Source organism: Arvicola amphibius, chromosome 11, assembly GCF_903992535.2.
Source record: "Arvicola amphibius chromosome 11, mArvAmp1.2, whole genome shotgun sequence".
Lineage (NCBI taxonomy): Eukaryota > Metazoa > Chordata > Mammalia > Rodentia > Cricetidae > Arvicola > Arvicola amphibius.
In genome coordinates, this window is record NC_052057.2 from 74,201,128 (window position 1) to 74,222,317 (window position 21,190).

Consider the following 21,190-nt stretch of genomic DNA (forward strand, 5'->3'; position numbering starts at 1 on the left):
TGCGATTGTTTCTGTAGTTAGTATAACACAAGTCACTGTTCAAAAGGCAGATATTTAATAAAAGACTCAGAGGATGGGAGAAAAGAAACTTGGAACTTTGTTTCCTGACCCATATATGTATATAATGGTATATACATATACAGTATAAAATAAACTGGTAATTCATGTCTAACTAAATAATTTGACTAATATGTATAGCTTCTCTCACACACACACACAAAAACCACTTTGGAGCTAGAAAGAGATGACTCAGTGGCTAAGAGCACTGACCACTCTTCCAAAGGACCTGGGTTCATTTCCCAGCACCCACATGGCAGTTCACAACTGTCTGTAACTCCAGTTCCAGGGGACCTGACACCCATGGCAAAACACCAATGTACATAAAAAGAAAATAAATAAAAAATAATCAGAAAAATTGAAAAAATAAAACAATTCACTTTAGTGATGATTACTGTAACCATTACTAATTTTAATTTTAAATAACAACAGAAATTAGATGTTGATCATTAATCTTTCTGATAATTTTATTATACTACATAGATCTGTACTTCTTGTGATCCAGGAAACTTTAAAAATCTAAAATTTGTTCTTAAAAATACAATATTGCACTTTAATTTTTGGCAATTTAATTGAGAGATATGAGTAAAAAAACATACATTACAATTTTTGTCTTGATTTATAATCAACAAAAAACTCTGTGTAAAGTAGAACTTACAGAAGTGCCCCCAATCAAATATGTACAGTGTAGACGGAACATTTCATCTGTAAGGAGGGTCCAGTGTCCTGCTAGAAATACCACCTGCTAAAGCCAAGTGCTGCCTGTCCAAGTTCTGCTGACCACATCTAAGCCAACGGGTATTGGTGAGAAACTCTTCTGTGATCTTTGTCGAAAAAACACATGCAAAAGAAGTTTGTTCTTAGAGCAGCTGAGCTCAGGATACTGTACCCTAAAGGACCTGAAAAAACTGTCCTCTGGGGACTGGGATCCCAAGCTAAGGACTCCCTTTTAAAGAGTTTCTCTGTACCTAACATTACAGATGCACACACTATTTTACATGTGATTTTAGGTCAGCTTTCTGTACTCTTTCTGAGATGCATGAGGATACTAGAGGCAGGTGTGCACTTTAGACGTAGGGAATACTCTTGTTAGCGTTCATGAGGCCGTGTGTATGTGACCCCTGTGACTACCAAACGAATAACACCGAACATGTATCTGCTAAACATGTACTGAGCATGTATCTGCTAAACTACTGTTACCTTTCGTTAGAGTGCAGTAGGTGACATACATTTACACTGACCCAGATTTGCTATTTTATTTTTTAATTCATAATTAGGTAAACATTATAGAAACCTACTTTTTTTCCTGTCATTTTAAAAACTTGGTCGATTAGGAAGGCAGTTTTGAAATAGCTATTTGCAAAAACAGACACCAAGGTTTAGACCTACTCAACAATGTACTAAACCTTCAAAGAGTCAAAAGGAACATAAATAGAAAACATTTATAATATAAATATATGACAGACATTTATTTTTGGCACCACTAAAAACATCTGGCAGCATTTTATACTTCTCATCTCCTTGGAAATTCCGGAAACTCCTACCCATCAAATACTTTCTTCTCCTCAAGAGGAAACATGATGCATGGGTGAGAACTGAGTATTTCAAAAGCAAAGATCTCTTTTTGTTTTGCCTTACAGGGGCTGCACATGAGTAGCCATCAACCTGCCTTTGCAGAAGCAAATTTAACAGTGACGTCATCTTAAACTCCCCTGTACCATTTGCATAGTTCTGCTATGATAAAAGTCATAGAAGTATAAAGATATTAATGCATCTTATCTTAGCTGTAACAGACTATTAACAACAGTCTAGCTTGGATGTGTTAGTGTAAACTTAACAGAGAAAAAACAGTCAATAGCAAAAAGTCATCTTTAAAAATAGGTTAATGCTAAGAATAACAGCTTTAAAGTTTTGTTTAAAAATAAGCTTAATAAACAAGAATACAAATCAGTTCAAAACTCAGCTCTTTGAAATGCCCTATTTCTTGCTTACAGCAGAAAATACGTATTTCATAGTTTTCAACATTACATGTAAAAATGAGGCACTGTTATACATAGTTGAGTATATTCACACAAATCGGCGTTTCCGTCTCCTCCACAGGCTTGAATTTGCCCAATGGTTTCTGAACGTCAGACTGTTCACAAAAACAAGTCTTCTGAAGGAGGGGCGTAAGAAAAACCAACAAATGCATCGTCTGCCTCCAGAACGCTGGCATTCACTATGGAGTAGTCAGAAGACACACACACAGAATAGGGGACCGCCTCTTCCGTGAAGACTGTGTCGAAGTTCCTGATATCATCTGGTCCGGCCTAAAGCACCAAAAGCACAGAAATCATTCACCTTAGCTTTTCTTTCATTAACTTAGTTCACATAAATGTCTTTATGACTTTGCATATTTTCCCTGACAAGCTTTGATTTCCCCTACTTTATTATTCTACTATCCCTGCCCCACTTTCATAATTAAGGTGAGATTTGTCTATTTTAAGAAGTGAAAAGTTGGGTGGTGGTGGTGTCTTTAATCCCAGCACTCAGGTGGCAGAGGCAAGTGGATCTCTCCCAGCCTGGTCTACAAGAGCTAGCTCCAGAACAGGCTCCAAAGCTACAGAGAAACCCTGTCTCAAAAATCAAAAATCAAATCAAACCAAAACAACACACACACACACACACACACACACACACACACACACACACACACACGGCTCCCCCTTTCTCTCTGGACATCACCATCCCTATGCACAGAAACAAGGATCAGGGAGATCTCCAAGGTAGTATTTTGCTCTGAGCTTGCCTGTTCAGCTTATCAAGTTTAGATGGGCAATGCTTTCTAATGGTGAAGTGAGGCTGTTTTAAGAAAAGAGAAAGGTGGCTCTGTTGTGCTACAGAGATGGTCATCAAGCTCTTGGTGAGGCCACTCTTAGCTGTCAAGACAGGAGGGATCGGCTGATGGGAAAGTAAGATGAGCAAAGTAAAGGCTTAGCTCCAAGGCTGTGTTTCTCCTGTGCTGTGAAGACACTGAACCTTCCCTTTAGCTAGGTTTACAGATAGCAACTGAGATGCAAACCTTGTAAAAGGCATGCTAAACCTCCAGGCTATTTCTGCTCTACGTGGAAGGGAAATCGGTCAAGAAGTCCTACTGAATTACAGAGATAGGAACTCAGGGCAGAGAAAATAACCTCAGGATACCAGTTAGCCCTGTAAATCTACAACTCAATCAGCGAACAGGGAATGAACTTGGAATGCTAAATTCTCCTGTGTCAGAAAACCTCCCTCAGACTACAACGTTCTCTAGGGGTATGGATTTTGGAATGAAAAGAACTGGAAAAGGGGCCGAAGAGATGGCTCAGTGCCTAAGAGCACTAGTGGAGGGTGGACCCAGCTTAGCACCTTCCCACCAGCTGTCAGTCTTCTCTTCAGGGCCATCTCCATTCCTCTGTGTCAGGAAAACACAGGCACCGCTTAGGGTCCACGCTGGGCTGTGACTCCCTCGATCTTTCCTGGGCTCTTACACTCTTTGCAGATTTACTCTTAGTTCTGCAGCAGGAGTCCCTCTTCCCTGAGGGCTCCACCTTTCAGTGCAGACCAGCTTAGCTCTTTCTCACCAACCCTCAAAGCCTTTCCTCCAAGGCCATTCCTTTCTGTCACCCCCTGACAAGCCAAGGGACTCTCTGACAGAGACCCCACAGTCACCACCTTTGCTCAGGATCCAGAGAGGGCAACAACAACCAAAGAACAGAACTTGGACCCAAAAGAGCCAAGAGCAGATAGTGACACCAAGAAGCCCCTCAGAGACTGTAACGTGGACGCACAGAGAAGTCAAGCTGGCACCTAACTGGAGCCTTCACCCTTACTAGACTTTTATGGTACCAAAAGGTACCATATGGTACACTATTGAAGAAAAAGGCAATCATCAGTAATATTCTAGCTACAAATACTTCAGCCCACAATAGTGATTTACTTGTAAGAGATAGTGGTGTAATAGTGGCACAAATGTTATGGAAGCAACCAACCACTCTGATTGAATTTAAAGCTCACTCCATGAGATGGAATCCATACTTGTCACTGCTACAGGGTCCAAGAATTTGAGACTAAGTAGGTAATGAAAAGGTAATACTATTATTAGGGGAAATACTAAATCTAGGGGAAAATGTAATACTACTATTCTGCTAAAGGAATATAGCAATAAAATGACTCCTGATAACATACTGCCATATCCAGAGAAAGTGCTTTTCTCAGCCATTATCAGAGAAGCTTCTTCTTGCAGTAGATAGGCACTAAAAAAGAAACCCACAACTGGACAGTGTGCAAAGAGTTGGAGACTTTGGTACACTCAGTCCTAAATGAGATTTCTTCATCAAAGCCCTCCCTGAAGGCTCAGGGATCTGTGTAGAAAAGAAGGCAGAAAGACTGTAAGAGTCAGAGGTGAAGGATGTCTACAAGGAAACACTGTCTTCCTGACACAAGACTGAGTAGAACAAACTCAATGGTATTTGGTAGACTTTCTGTTTCGTTTTGCCTTTGGCATTTTTTTTGGTCTTGTTGGTCTTTGGTTTCATTTTGATTTTCATTTGTTCTATTTGTGTGTACATGCATATGCACATACATGTACTTTGCTTTTTTGTTTTGTTTTTGTGGTTTATTTTTTTATTTTTTGAAACAGGTGTCTTTGGGTGGTTCTGGCACTCCTGTAGACCAGGATGGCTTTGAACTCAGATATTCATTTGCCTCTGACTCTTGAGTGCTTAAAGGTGTGCACCATTAAACCCAGCTGACTGTGTGTTGTTTTTTTAAAGGGAGGGAGAACATAAGGTTGGGTGGGTAGGAAGGCATGAAGGATATGAGAAGAAAACATGATCAAAGTATATCCTATTTTAAAAAATTGTAATAAAAATAGCACTGGCTGTTCTTCTAGAGGAACTAGGTTCAAGTCCCAGCACTTAAATGTTGGCCTACAACAATCTGTAACTCCAGTTCCAAGAGACCTGACACCCTTTTTTGGCCTCCATGAGCACTGTATGCACACAGAATGTATGCATGCACATACATTCAGGCAAACACTCACATACAGACAAATAAGAAAAAAATAAAATTTCAAGGAAATTGAAAAGTGAGTATATTAGTATTGCAGAGGACCCAGGTTTGGTCCCCAGCGTCTATATCAGATGGTTCACAATGGCCTTTAACTTCAGTTTCAGGGGATCTAATGCTCTCTTCTGGCCTTATCAGGCACCAGGGATGCATGTGGTACTCATAAGCACACTCAGACACACAAGTATGTGTGCACACACATACACACACACACAAAAAATAAACAAAACTTTAAAAATAATTTCAGAGGGGCTGAAGATGGCTCAGAGGTTAAGAGCACTGGCTGCTCTTCCAGAGAATCCAGGTTCAATTCCCAGCTACCACATGGCAGCTTACAACTGTCTGTAACTCAAGTTACAGGGAATCTGAAACCTTCACACCAATGCACATAAAATAAAATTAAATAAGTTATTTAATTTCAGAGCTGGAGATTTATCTCAGTGGTAGAGCCCCTGCTTAACAACATCAGCCTCCAGTATATCAATGTACTCAAAAGACACAGACATAAACCAGTACGAAACACACCAAAAACTGTCATCAGATTCTGAGTATGAGAGGTGTCAGCTACAATTCCTTATATGATCATCTTTTTCCTATATGCCTGTTTCCTCTTCAGTGAAGTAAGAATGGGGACTGAGCCTCTCTCTAACCCCAAAGTAAACATTAGAACAAAAACTATCCTTACCAGAGTAGTCATTTTTGAAAGCATCAATTCTGAACTACATGAAGTCAGTCAGAATACAAATACTGTTGTGTCTGCAGATGTAAAGTATCACAGCTATTATGCACAGCCAGAGTAGAGAGAATCACATTTACTTATTGAAGTAATGTCCTCATCCCTCTATGTTTCATAGCAACATCAAATGAGGAGATTTGGGCCGGGAATGGCTCACTGGCTGAAGCGCTTGCTCTGTAGACAGGAGAACCTGCGTCACACTGTGTCATTCCAGCACTGGGGAGGTGCAGGCAGCCAAACCCCGGCCAGCTGCTCAGTCAGCCTCATTTCAGGCCAGTGAGTCTTTGTCTCAAAACACATGAATGATGTGATAAAATTGAATGATGTGATAAAATTGATGATGCCCAAGGAATGACACCAAGGATTTCCCTCTGGCCTTCACAGGGATGTGCACTCATGTGCATGCACACCTATGCCAACACACAGCAACAACTTTGGAATCCCACCCCCGTACAAACACAACAACAACTTTGGAATCTCACTCCCATGCAAACACACAATGACGACTTTGGAATTCCACTCCCATGCAAACACACAATGACGACTTTGGAATCCCACTCCCATGCAAACACACAATGACGACTTTGGAATCCCACTCCCATGCAAACACACAATGACGACTTTGGAATCCCACTCCCATGCAAACACACAATGACGACTTTGGAATCCCACTCCCATGCAAACACACAATGACGACTTTGGAATCCCACTCCCATGCAAACACACAATGACGACTTTGGAATCCCACTCCCATGCAAACACACAATGACGACTTTGGAATCCCACTCCCATGCAAACACACAATGACGACTTTGGAATCCCACTCCCATGCAAACACACAATGACGACTTTGGAATTCCACCCAGATTTGAATATTGACACTGTCACTTTTCAGCTGTGCTGTCTGTCCATTTACTCACTTATAAACAGATACACTAATGAGAACATTAACAGTAGTAAGTTCACAACTCATCTGAGGAGCAGGTTATGTACGATGACCAAATACAAAGTATATATCTCTACAAAGAAAGCTACCAGAGGTTACTAACATTATTACTGACAATTTCTTTATTACTATATATTAGTTGCTAAAATCTGACATGCTGTTAATTCTATCAAACATCTCTCTGATCAGCTTTTTGTTTAAAAATTTATATTTAGGTGAACTACTTTCACTAGTTTAGCTAACATGAACATAACATTTTAATAACACTTATTTTTTCTAGAAAAGACATGACAATTTATATTCTCATTAAAATCCTTGTTCAGGGCTAAGGATACAGATGAACTGATAAAAGTATTTGGCAAGCAAGCATGATCTCCAGGACCCATGTTCCAGGCAGAGCAGTGTTACACACGTGTGATTCCAGCACCAGGGAGGAACGAGGCAGAGAGGGTGGATCCTTGCAGCTCACTGGCAAGCCAGCCCAGCTGAAATGAGTGCGCTCGGGCTCAGTAAGAAAACCTGCCTCAAAAACTATGGTGGGCAAGACTGTGGAGGATGCTGTGACCTCGGTGTACACACACACACACACACACACACACACACACGGTTCAATGCATATACAGATACACTCACACAAATATGTACATAGACCATACACACATATTTGTCTGTCCCTGGAAAAACATTCTTATCATTACTTGAATGTTGGTTTAGTATGGACAGAAATGGTAATGCCTCCTTAGTGTCCATCTCTTTATTAAGATCACCCTTTGATGTTTGTAAAGCATTTCATGAGTACTCTGTAGGAAGAAACTTCATCTAACTGGGATCTCACTGGTCACCGTCAAGTTGCTGTCGTTTTCTTTCCTTTTTTTCCCCTTGGTGGAACACTAGCAAGTCCTCTACCCCTGAGCTAGGAACCTCTCAGTGACAGATTGCAAAAATACGTAGGAACCGACCCCCTTGATTCCGATCAGCTTCGGGGGTCCATCTCCAAATCACAGTTGTAGCTTTCACTATTTTAGAAAACTTACCACATTAGGGTTAAACGGCGGTGGGATCTTTTTCTGTACAAGGTCAGTCCAGCTGAGTGATTCAAAAAAAGGATGATTCTGGATTTCAAGCTAGAAAATTAGAACAGTAGTAGTTTTAGTAATGACAAGAACGTAAGTACTCAACGAAGAATGTTACAAGGTTAGAGCACTTCCATTTCACCACTTAGATTTTTAGTGGGATTTTTACGTCACTCCTGGTCACACCCTGGAAAGACTAACGCAGAATAAGCCTCTCTGCTTCGGCAATGTGCCTGTCACAGGCAGTTTCCCCACAGGGCAAACAGGGCCAACAATCCTGTCCTACAGAGTTCATGGGTTTCTAAAAGATGAACATAAAAACATGGGAATAAAAGTATTGTAGAGGGTCTGGAGAGATGGCTCAGAGGTTGAGAGCACTGACTGCTCTTCCAGAGGTCCTGAGTTCAATTCCCAGCAACCACATGGTGGCTCACAACCATCTGTAATGAGGTCTGGTCCCCTCTTCTGGACTGCAGGCATACATGCAGACAGAACATTGTATACATAATAAATAAATCTTTAAAAAAAGTATTGTAGAAAGAATAAACCAGTATGCAGGTATAAGTAACTAATATATGAAAACACATAAAAAACCCAGCAGAGCCTTATGCAGTGGGCAGACGTGAAAGCCAAGGCCAGGGCTCGTCCGTCCCCCCACACCCACAAGCCAGCACAGTTCTAGCTTTTTCCTGTCAGGGCTCTACAGAAGTTACAAAGGGATCTACCAACACAGTTCGGTGGGTTAAAAAAAGATTAAGGTAATGAATGTCTGAAGTAGGCAAGTGATTTATTTTATTTTATTTTTTTTTATGTTTTAGTTTATTTAGTGTGTGTGTGTGTGTGTGTGTGTGTGTGTGTGCACGTGCTCACAGAGGCCAGAAAAGATCTCGAATTCCTTGAAGCTGGTGTTACTGGTGCTTATGAGCCACCCAGTGTATGTGCTGGTAAATCAAATGCTTTTCCTCCTGTGGAGGAGCCGGCGCTCAGCCTCTGAGTCACTTCTCTGGTCCTGGGCAGCTCTTTTTGCCCTGTCTGCTGCTACTCACAGTGAACAAAGTAAGCTTTTATTTCTTAAAACACACTGAGAGAAAACAAACCTCACTACTGAGGTCTGGAAGATACATAAGAATTAAACAGACAATAAATAAATAAGAGAGAATATTCCAGATGAACATGAAAACCCTAGGGTTAGTTAGGTCAAGCAAGTGAGAGTCCTGAAGCACAGAGAAGGAATATTCTAATTCATGTTCATATGAAAAGGAGCATAGAGTATCGGTAAGATTTCAATTAAAAATGAGATTACTATGAAAATTTTAGTTTTAGAGGATTTTTTGTGTAAATGATGTATATATGTGGCTATGTAAGCTGGGGGAAATGCCTGGTGTTTTCTGTCACTCTCTACCTTAAATTTAGAGACAGACTTTCACTGAATCTGGTGTTGATTCAACTAGACTGGCTGCTCAATGCCCAAGACCCCTTTGCGCTCACCCTCCAGTTTGGGGATTATAGAAGCATGTACTTTGTACAGCTTTTCACATAGGTCCTGGGATCCCACATGAGGGATCCCACGTGACGAATGTAGGGCCTCATGCTTGCTCAGCAAACACTTTATGAACCACGTCATCTCCCAAGCCCAGGATTTCAACTTAGAACACTGCTGTGACCAAGGTACTCAAGTACGAAGCAAGCAGACACTGTGTAACTAAGTCTACAGAGTTCACAAGAGGGCTCTGGACTGAAGGGGTGAATGTGTGCTATGAAGACATGAAAGGAACCAACGCCACCACACCAAGAAGAGGTTTGAGGATAACCACAGGGCCCTACACACCTCATGGGCCGAGGAAGACCTTGTATGGTTTAATCGGCAGAGTAAGGAGGAGGGCCAGAAATACAGATGGGCAACACGAGAGAAGAAGTGGGAGTGCACTAGAAGCCGAGAAATTTTAAACTGGCTATAAGAGAAGCTGAGAAACACACGCGCTCATGTTTAATTACCAATCGGAAGTAAAACAGAAGGGAGCGGATATTTGTGCAGACAAAGCCACACACAGGTCCCTGGCAAAGGACTAGGGTCCAGGACACAGGTGGAGACGGACCTTCCCCATAGCAGCAGGAAGATGGTAAGTGCAGACAGGCTAAGGTCACAGTATAGGGGTAGCAGCTCCCCAACTCAGACAGCAGTTTTATCCCCGTCAAGGGGAAGCAAGATCATCTGCCCTCGAGGTGGGTGGGGTCAAAACAAACACTCCAGCCGGGCGGTGGTGGCGCACGCCTTTAATCCCAGCACTCGGGAGGCAGAGGCAGGCAGATCTCTGTGAGTTCGAGACCAGCCTGGTCTACAAGAGCTAGCTCCAGGACAGGCTCTAAAGCTGCAGAGAAACCCTGTCTCGAAAAACCAAAAAAAAAAAAAAAAAAAAAAAAAACAACAACAACAACAACAAAAAAAACACTCCAAAAGGCTTAAAGAAATAGAAACGTTTGGTTGGTTTTTTTTTTTTTTTTTTGGTGTGTTTTATTTTTGTGGTGCTGGGGATCAAAGGCAGGACCCCATTAAGTGCTAAGAACATTATTCCACTTTGATAACCTTTAGATTACATTATTCTAATAGAGTAAGCTACGAAGATGCCCAGCTTTCTGCGGGAGCTGTATTTGGCCAATGTAACTACCAACACAACGTTCCTTGGTCAACAAGAGGGTCTGGCTGTCTGTCTGTGTTCTTAGTAAAAACAGAGAAGATCAGCTACACGGCATAAAGTGTTTAGTGTGTGTAGTTGTCAGGACCACCAGAGAGTGGTCCTCAGTGGTGGAAAACAGCCGAGTACCAGTGCATTAATTCCCACAGAAGCACAGTAAAAGACAGAAGCCACGGGAATGTTTCCACATTCCTTCCCAGAGAGAAGGTTTGGGATAGTAAGCAGGGAGTGGGGAGTACTAGCTGAATGGACAGGGAACATGGCCAGCAGTGGTGAGTGCAGTGGAGGCTTGTGACCCGCCACACTGCGTGCTGGCACTGTTAGAACCCCAACTTGTGACCACCACACTGCACGCTGGCACTGCTCGAACCCCAACCTGAAACTTTTTCTTCAACACTATTCAGCAGCCCAGGATGCAACAGCCAGGCTCATCTAGTATGGCGATTTCTGACAATGAACTCAATGAAGGGATGGAGCAGTTATGAACATGAACAAGACTGAGGGAGACAATGACAGAGCCAGCCACTGAACGGCCAGTGGGAGGTGGGGGGCAGAGGGTAGCAGCAGAAACATCTACTGTCCACACATTTCAAGTTGAAGGCTGAAAACAGCCTTCACAAATGTCTGGAAAAGGAGTTGACAAGTTCATGTTTCTTACCATTTTGTGACATGTTAACATAATATTGATAACATGAGCAAATTGAGTTCCCTGATCTGAAACAACGGGCAGATTTCATAATTATCTCATGGGGGTGTCAGCAAATTCTCAAAAAAAAAAAAGAAAGAAAAGATTTTAAAGTTATTTTAAAGAAACGGCATGCCTTATACAGAAAAGTGGTACTTAAAAAAATCCTTTTAGCTGGACAGTGGTGGTGTGGTACTTTAATTCCAGCACTCGGGAGGCAGAGGCAGGTGGATCTCTGTGAGTTCGAGGCCAGCCTGGTCTACAAGAGCTAGTTCCAGGACAGGCTCCAATGCTATAGAGAAACCCTGTCTTGAAAAACAAAACACAAAACAAAACAAAATCCTTTTAAAGCTGGGTGTGAATGTATTTAATATCAGTACTGGGGAAGTAGAAGCAAGTGGATCTTAGTGAGTTCAAGTCCAGCCAAGGTCATACACATATAGTGAGACCCTGTCTCAAAAGCAATTCTTAAAAACTTTTATTATTTTTATTATTTTGTATGTATGGGTGTTTGGCCTGCATGTATGTCTATGCACCGCATGCCTGAAGTACTCTTGGAAGCCAGAGCTGGGATTACAGATGGTTATAACCATCATGTGGGTGCTGGGGATCAAACCAAGGTCTTCTGGAAAAGCAAACAGCTCTCTTAATGACCAAGTTATTGCTCCAGACCCTTAAAATGTTCTTAATAAAGAGAATGCTTTCTGAGATGGAGAGATGGCTCAGCCATTAAAGGTTAGGCTCACAACTAAAAATATACAAAGAAAATGCTTTAAACATTTACATAGCCTTAAACCCCAACAAAAGCTTATGAGTTGGGTAATTTGCATTTTAAGTTCAGGGAAATGTTTGTATTATGTAGCAACAAAATTTTAAATTTCTCATGTTGGGTGTGGTGATATATTCCTATAATCCCAGCACTTGGGAGGCTGGGACAGGTGGATTGCTGCAAGTCTGAGGTTAGCCTGCACAATACAGACTTTGTCCTAAAACAAAACAAACACTAACAACAAGATACAAAAAAATAAAACTTTTGGGAATGGCATGCATTTCCAATCCTAGCACTCTGGAGCCTGAGGCAGGGACATTAGATTCTGAGCTAATTAGTAAAACTTTCTTCTTAAAAAAAATTAAACTGACAAAAAATATCAAAGTAGTTAAAAAAACATACTATAGGACACTTCATAAAAGGAAGACGGAGAAGAAGCTGTCACAAATGAAAGCTGGACACCGGGTATCCAGCAAACCAGCAAACGGTCACTAAGATCAAATGAAAGCAGAACTAAATTAAAGTACATAAACACAACTAGAAACTGGGGGCAAGAATGCCCCTCCCCTTCAACTCTGTAATAACAACTATTTCATTAACACCAAATAAAATAAGGATTTATCTCCAAATTTTAAATAAGTTTAATAATCGGTACTCAGGATACATACGAAGTCTTCTTTGGCACCAAGTCGATTCTGCCTGTTTTTTTCTAGGAGTTCTTCCAGAATGGACCACGCCGTGAGGCTCACTCCTGGCCTCAAATTCAGGGGCTTATGAAGAATATTATCATACATTTCAGCAACGTCTCGGCAGTAAAAAGGAGGCTGGAGGGGAAAACCCAAAGCAACAGAGGTTAGTGACTTATGTGAAGATGGTTGAGAACATGCTGGACTGCTCACTGAGGTGGCCTACTCCTGTAATCGAGCGCCTGGAAGTCACAGGCAGGTGGACCTCTGTGAATTCCAGCAAGGTTACAGGGTGAATTCCAGGCCAGCCAGGACCAAGGTGTTGTGCTTGACTTTGATATTTAGAGAGCAGTTGGGTTTGACAGTTGCAGAAACTCATGGCCCTCCTGGGGAATGCGGACATCGGGAGATAGTCTGTGGCAGAGATTCTAAAGCTTGGTGCACTGTCTAGCTTCACACATGCCTGCGGGATGAAACCTTCCAGTAGCTGTGTGTGAACTGTTTTAAATCCCATGCCTGTAATACCATGTTTCACAGAAACAAGGACTGGCCATATCAGAACACAGTGGTTTGAGTGAGAATCACCCTGTGGATTCATACTTTTGGCGTAGTCATCACAGAGTGGAGCTATCTGCAAAAGATGAGAAGGATCAGGAGGTGTGGCCTTGTTGGAGGTTTCAAAAGCCCATGCCAGATCCAGCGTCTCCCGGCCAGTAGACTAGGATGCAGCTCTCAGCTACTGCTCCAGAGCCATTTTCCTCACCATGACAACGGACTAAGCCTCTGAAACCATCAGCAAGTCCCAGTTAGAAGAGTTGCCTTGGTCATGGTGTCTCCACAGCAACAAAACAGTGACTAAGACACATAGGTGCAATGACAGAGTCACTGGAAATAGGCATTCCAGACAGATCAAATGTCAAATGATTTAAGATTTGAGAATAAAGTCACCAAAGAAGTAGACAGAGACCTGAAGATGGTGTTCCTTCATAAGTACGTGTGATGATTACAGTATTGGGAAAACGCCTTACAGGTAATTATCTAGCTAAAAGTTTTAAAATAAAAATAATATTTAAAGTTAAGGGAGTTTTATAGCTTTGTCAGTTTTCTTTTTTTGTAAGAAAGACAAAAATTTTACCTTTTAAAGTATAACCTTATTTTATACTTCTAAGTCCTTCAAAGAAATACAAAGGATTCTGACATATCTAGATGACAATTAGTGCCTAAATAAAGTTAAGGTATTAAGTGGTTATCTGAAATCCATTGTCACCAGCATTACTTAAAAAGTAGCTTTTAACAAGGCATCCACAGTCAAGGGAAGGACAGTTGCCTGTGTCTATTCTTCTTTGGAATCTAGAATATGCTGAACTCCGCTGAGCTCCATGTTTGTAGGTCTCTCTCTCTCTCTCTCTCTCTCTCTCTCTCTCTCTCTCTCCCACACACACACACACACACACAAGAAAAATGAGTATACTGTTAAAAATATGAAGATATATGAACTAAGAAGCCTAAACAGGTTGCTCTAGTTGGAGTGATCTTCCAGTGTAGTAATAAAATGTTCATTTAACCAATAGCTCTTAGGTGTCTTACTGAAAACTGTAGACTTCAATTGCACAGTAAACATAATTTTTTTTTTCACTGAATTCTTTAAGCCATGATGTTTTCAGAGAAGGGAAATGGGTGATATACAAGCTGAAAATGCATTGAGAAATTCAATCCCATAAAGACAGAATGGAAGGTCAAACCCCAAAGGCACTCTCTTTTTAAAACAATAGTAATATGCTGTTATTGAAAACTTTATTCCCATCATTTTGAAATTAGGCAGGTGGTGCTTGGTGTAAACAAACAAAGAAAAGCAAAGTCAACGTCAAGACCACGTGTCTATTTCTAAAACTGCCGGAGGAAAGAAAACAACTAAAGTAGCACAGAAACGGTAGATTGGTGCTGGGCCTGGTGGCGCAGGCCTTTAATCCCAGCACTTGGGAGACAGAGACGAGCAGATTTCTGTGAGTTCAAGGCCAGGTTCCTCTACAAAGTGAGTTCCAGGCCAGCTAGGGCTGTTACACAGAGAAACCAAGACTTGAAAACCCTCCCTGCAAAAGTAATAAAGTTTTTCTTCATGTGCTATTTCTAATATGGTTTTGAACTCATCTGACAAGGCCAGTACTGCTTTGTTGGTACCATCTCATCTATGCACATTTGAGGTTATTAAATGAGATTATTGATTACTGTATTATCAATACTGCAGTAGAAATACATACCAGCCCATACAGCATCTCGTAGAGAACAGCACCCAGGCACCACCAGTCCACAGTGTTGTCATAGGGCTGCTTCCTGATCACCTCAGGAGCAAGGTACTACAGAAAGATGAGAGCAGAAGACAACGTCAACAAACTCTAGGTGCTGGTGCTCATACTAAGAACACAGTATCTAGATTTTCAATGAGTTGTATATTCTCATTCTGTCACATTTTCTGGAGACGTCAACCGGAGACCTTCCAAATATAAGAACACAGCACTTTGTCCAGAGATTAGGGCCGTAGAGAAAAGAAGACCACAAGCTGAGTGTGTGTTGGGAGGAAGTCTTCCCTTAGGTTTGTTATCTCACAAGTGAGACAGGCATGGCAGTACATGCCTGCGATTCTAGATCTAAGAAGGAAGATGTGAGGATTGGGACTTGGATGAGCCTGGGCTAAATAAGACCCTGTCTCAAGCAAAACAAAACAAAACAAAAACCAAAAAATCGATCTGATTATTATTTGAAATGTTTCCACTTAAAGAATTCACCTGTTCTTACAGTCTTAATACATTACTAGCGTTGGCCTTGAATCCTTGAGCTCATAGTGACCATTATTATTAGGAATTACAGTAGCCAATTTGCAAGCAAATTTAGAAAGCTTAAGTTATTTTAATTTGTAAAGAAAAACCTCACCACAAATTCACAAACATTAGGTACACATATTAATGAAGATTTATGACATTTCCATACATGTATACAGAAAAAGATTTAAATCAAACTGTAAGGATTACTATTAAAAAAATACACATTCTCCCCTGGAAACATGAGAATGATATATATATATATATATATATATATATACCCTGGTAAATACTCATTTGTGAGTTTCTTTCATATCTACTGATTTATTTTCTTGTTAAGGAAACAACTTTTACAAAATATTCCAACCACCTATTAAAAACGAACTGAGACCAATTATAACATTTATAACTACAGAGTTATAAAATGTTTTCCATATCTGCTAAGATTATTTAAAAACTATTTTTAGATTTAATTTTATGTATGTATATTTTGCCCGCATATATGTATATACCCCACATGCATGCAGTGGCCTTGGAAGCCAGAAGAGGGTGTGTGATCCTCTGGAGCTGAAGTTATAGATAGTTGTGAACCACACCGTGTGTGTACCAGGTGTGAACCCCAAGCCTGCACAAGAGCAATAAGTGTTCGTAACTGCTGAGCCGTGTCTCCAGCCCTGACACAGTTCCTTTAAAGCACAGCTGTGATAAGATAGTTACACACCGTCCATCACTCTCTAAAGTGTCCAGCTCAATGAAGTCAGCATGGTCACTGTGCCGTGCAACTACCCCCACAATGAATTTTAGGACATTTTTACTGATTTAAATTCTTTCTAGAAAGATTAGAAATATAATTAAACGTTTAATGACGTTCAAGGAATATTTTAATACTAAAAAGAAGCATGTTATGTTTGTCAGATCATTCAAAAGGGTCTTGTGGCATTTCAAATTCATAATGAAAGATGCTTCACATCTCCAGGAAGCTGGACACTCTAGGAAGCTTACTTCACCTCTTCTGAATATGTCGTGTGTGACTCAAATTTATATCTTATAAATTACATCAACAATCAGACACATTTCTTACCTCTGGTGTCCCACAAAAGGTAGTGGTGGTATCAGAAATAGCAATTCCTTCTTTGCAAAGCCCGAAATCTGTTAAGACAACATGTCCCTGACACACACAGGGCAGTGAGATAAAGCAATGTATAGACATGAGTTAGCAAGCTCTAGATATAACAACTGTTTATGTGTACGCATGCCTGCCTGGGTGGGTCTATGTAACCACATGAGAGCAGGTGCCTGAGACTACTAGGAGGCACTAGATCCTCTCTAGCCAGAGATGCAGGTGGTTATGAGCCACTTGACGTGGGTACCAGGAAATCACACCTGGGTCCTCTATTAGACTAGCAGGTGCTCTTAACCACTGAGCTATCCTTCTAGCCCCTTAACTTAAAAAAAACCATTTATTTATTAATTATGTATGTGTGTGTGAAAGAGCACAAGGGAGAAAGAGAGGTGTGTGTGTATGAGAGAGAGAAAGAAGTGTGTGTATGTGTCTGTGTGTGTGTGCACGTGTGCACGCACGAGAGAGAAAGAAGTATGTGTATGTATCTGTATGTGTGTGCACGTGCGCACACACAAGTGAGAGAGAGGGAAAGAGAAGTGTGTGATGTGCAGGTCGGGGACAACTTTCGAGGGCTGGCTCTCTTTCCACCGCTGGTCCTAGACACTGAGCTCGGGTTGTTGCAAGTGCCCTTCACCTGCTGTGTAACCTTGCCAGCCCATTCTTTTTAGTTTCTGGAGCCAGAGTCTCATAGCCCAGGTTGCCTTAAGTTTATTATCCAGTGGAGGATGTCGTGACCCACCTACTGACCCTTCTGCCTCCACCTCTCAAGGCTGAGATTACAGGCATGTGCAACTGTGCCCATTTTTCCCCAGTAAGGTAAATGCAGGATTTCCTGCGTGCTAAGCAATCACTCTACCCACAGAGTTATATCCCTGGACCTGAACTCATAGTGTTGAAACCTTTTTTTATTTTAAAATAACTATAAAAACAAACAAAATTGCAAAACCAGTAGAGGGTAACCTCATTCAGCATACACCAATGGACATTTTGTTTTATGTCAAGCAAGAAACTATCATTTGTACAAAAGTGCTAATTACAATACCGACCTTACTTGGTGTCACTATTTTAAATATGCACAATCCTCTGTGTGTGCGTGTGTGTGCGTGTCTGTGCGTGTGTGTGGTGCTATGCAATGTATGTGTGCTATAGCAGTTCTCACCATGGTCAGGACAGAGAACTACCCCATCACAAGGAGAGTAGTTTATCTTTGTGGGCTCTCTTCTTTCAACCTTGTCCCCTTAAAAACACGAGCAGGACTCCCCAAAGCCTAGTGTCACTTCAGGAACATTGCAGAAACTCAGTCATACAGTGGGGAACCTCTAAAACATTCTTCCTACTCTGCAGAACCACAACAACAACGGAACACTACGCGATGTTTAAGAAGACAACACTCACCATTGAATCCAAAAGAATATTTTCCGGCTTCAAGTCTCTACATCAAAGTAAAAGAAAAGAAAAATCTGAGCACTGCCTGCAATGAAGCATTTGAGAGGTATTTTCCATGTGACCAGAACGCATGGCTCACCTGTACACTATTTTGATGGAGTGCAGGTAACCCAAGGCACTGGCGATTTCAGCAGCGTAGAAGCGTGCTCTGTGTTCAGGAAAAGACCGTTCTCTTTGTAGGTGAAAAAAGAGCTGCAAGAGCGAGGGGAGCCATTAGCATCAGTCACACGGCAGTACGCAGTACACGAAACACAGCTTCTGATAGTCTGAGAGAGGGGAGCCATTAGCATCAGTCACAAGGCAGTACGCAGTACACGAAACACAGCTTCTGATGGTCTGAGCGTGGCGAAGGCCCACAAACGCACAGGCTGCCCCGTGCGATCTCTCATCTCCTGCCCCTCACCTCTCAGGCAGCTACTGTACTACCTGTCTTCAGAGTGCATCTCTGACAGTCCTTGGTGCCTCCTCTTAGACCTCAAGGGCACAGTCTGCACCATTCCAGACAAGCACTTCAGAAAAGATTACTAAGGAAAACCTTCAACTTTGACGTGGCCGTGTAATTAGCGTTCTGAGCCTCCGGACGACTTAGTAAATCAAAAGCTCTATGCTGAGGTCTTCATATACTTGTACTATTTAGTCTTCCCAATAGTTTTGAGGCAGGGAATCGATGAGGAAACTAGTTCAGAAAGGCTGATCTGCCCAGCATCCCATAAATTATTTTCTGATATTTCACTTGGTTCTAATGAAGATATTGAGTAGTACACAAAGACTCCACATCTCATGTCAAGACTGTTAAGTATGAGTATCAGGAGGCAAAGAAGGCAAGAAGAGCAGGAGAGTTGGTCACAGTGGTACGTGCCTATGGTCAGTGGGGGGGGGCGTTGAGGAGGGAGGGCTGAGTTGGAGGCCCTACTGCCTAGGCTACCTAGAGAGACCCAAACAAACAAACAAACAGAGCCAGGCCTGGCGGCACAGGCCGGTAAACCCAGCACTCAGGAGGCTGAAGCAGAGAGACTGCACAAGTTTAAGGCCAGCATGGCTCCACAGGGACAAGTCGGAAAGAACTATATACACAGCAGGGCCTTGTCTCATAACAGCGAATATAAGACAATGCCCTAAAAAAAAAAAAAAAACCAACACAGCGAACATACGATGAAACCACAGTCTGCGTCTACCCTCTTCCCTGGTCTTTACTTCCAACCTACCCACTGCCAGCCACACTTAATACCCACCAGTCTCTTCAATGGTACTTCTCCCCCCACCTCCAGTTATCCCAGGGAAGCTCTTCTTGGAGATGACAAGCCTGCCTCCTTCCACCTGCTCTGCTCAGGAATCAACACCCACTGTGCAAAAAGGGCCTCAAGGCAAAGTCCTAAAGCACCATGAAGCACGCACAGATAAAGGAGGAATGTGGTCCCTCATCCGCTTAGACATTCCTCAACATTCCTCAACATTTCAGAGAAAGGGAGGCAGTAAAACAGACCAAGTTACCTTCTCTGAACTTCACTTTCCTTACTGACTATGCCTCATTTTATATTTCTTTTTATGTTACCTTTATTCTATAGTTAACTTAAGTACAATAACATGGAATGTCTTTTGTTCTCTTTGCTGAGATGGAAGGATAAATGATTCCTTTGTAAAGATAGGAGATTTTACGAGAGGACTCTGTGATTAAAATGATCCTTTTCTTTAAAAAAAAAATCATTTCTCGCTGGGCAGTGGTGGCGAACGCCTTTGATCCCAGTACTTGGGAGGCAGAGACCGGACCGGTGGATCTCTCTCAGTTCCAGGCCAATATGATCTACAAGTGAGTTCCAGGACAGCCAGGACTACACAGGGAAACCCTGTTTCGAACAACAATGATATCTTCTCTGAGAGAGATCTCGCCAGAATCGTCAACACACTGAAATGACAAAACATGAAGCTGTTCCCACGCTGTCCTCACTACGCGGAGGTCACCTCACTGGTTAACCGTGGGATCACGTGAGAAAGTAAGGTGTTGAGCTACCATTTACAGCAACGGCTGGAACAGCCCTACCTAGATTACAAATCATGTCCTATGCTAACATCGCAGTTTGCATTCTTGCGATCCAGCTTTGATGGTACACCCACACACGGTGCTGCAGCTTCTGTGTCCTGCGTGGCATCTGGTCTGTCAAATGCTGTTTCCACGCTATAAACAGCTGTTGATAAAGCACTGTCAGCTCAAAGGTTACATAAGAACCTTTCAGATTTCATGCTATGTTTTTTCTCTAGCCATTGTCTGTATTAGACAGCTAATTATAAAACTCACCTCCCCTCCATTAACAAAATCCAGAACAAAATAAAGCTTTTCAGTTGTTTGGAAAGAATAGTGCAATCCAACCAGAAACGGATGTTTTACATTCTTCAAGAGCACATTGCGTTCAGCCATAATATGTTTTTGCTGGAAAGAAAGCAAAATACCGATTTGTATTATATACCAGAAAACAACCGTGGAGAAAGAAAACAGGCTCGGGAGAAACAAGAGCTACTTTATTTTACCTCTTTTCTGTTGAGAACTATTTTTTTCTGTAACACCTTGACAGCATAAAATTTTCCATCCAGTTTCCGTTTTGCAAGGAGAACCTGTTAGATTTGCAAACAATTGAAGAGGTGAAGTCTTTATAGGTATTCCTGTTAACACACACCGATTCTTACAGTTTCGAAAAAGCAAGTCCGCAGGAACCTGTTTTGTTTTGAAGATTGAACAGTGCTGAATTTAATTCTGTAATTCTATTTTTTTTAGACATTTTAATAAGACAAAAGGGTTTTGATTATTTGAAAAGCTAGAAATAATTTATTTGTTACATAATAAATTGGTAATGAGATTTTTTTACTAGTCAACCAAATATACATCACTCAAGGACTTTTTGTATGTGTCAGCCTTGAGCCCTGAAGAGTTTGCTTGGAGAATACTGAAGCAGGGCCTGATGACAACTTTGATTCCTGGGATCCATGAGGTCAGAAACAATGAACTCCGACAATTTGCTTTCTGATAACTATGCACACACTCTGATACGAACAAGTGAGTACACAAAGAGAAAATACTGGAGC

At 41.6% G+C, this 21,190-nt stretch overlaps 1 protein-coding gene across 2 annotated transcripts in view; it reads right to left on the reverse strand.

Annotated features, from left to right (window-relative positions):
- Positions 1-506: 506 nt before the first annotated feature.
- The window catches only part of LOC119826673 (serine/threonine-protein kinase Sgk3), a 112,663-nt gene continuing 91,979 nt past the window's right edge, over positions 507-21,190 (reverse strand). For both annotated transcript variants that reach the window (XM_038348109.1, XM_038348110.2), the window contains exons 9-17: positions 20,639-20,722; positions 20,409-20,540; positions 18,195-18,307; positions 18,065-18,101; positions 16,628-16,714; positions 14,989-15,084; positions 12,713-12,868; positions 7,859-7,948; positions 507-2,366 (exon numbers count right to left, since the gene is read on the reverse strand). In XM_038348109.1, coding sequence (XP_038204037.1) covers positions 2,196-2,366; positions 7,859-7,948; positions 12,713-12,868; positions 14,989-15,084; positions 16,628-16,714; positions 18,065-18,101; positions 18,195-18,307; positions 20,409-20,540; positions 20,639-20,722 — 966 coding nt within the window. In that variant the 3' untranslated portion in view covers positions 507-2,195. The remainder of the gene's footprint in view (positions 2,367-7,858; positions 7,949-12,712; positions 12,869-14,988; positions 15,085-16,627; positions 16,715-18,064; positions 18,102-18,194; positions 18,308-20,408; positions 20,541-20,638; positions 20,723-21,190) is intronic.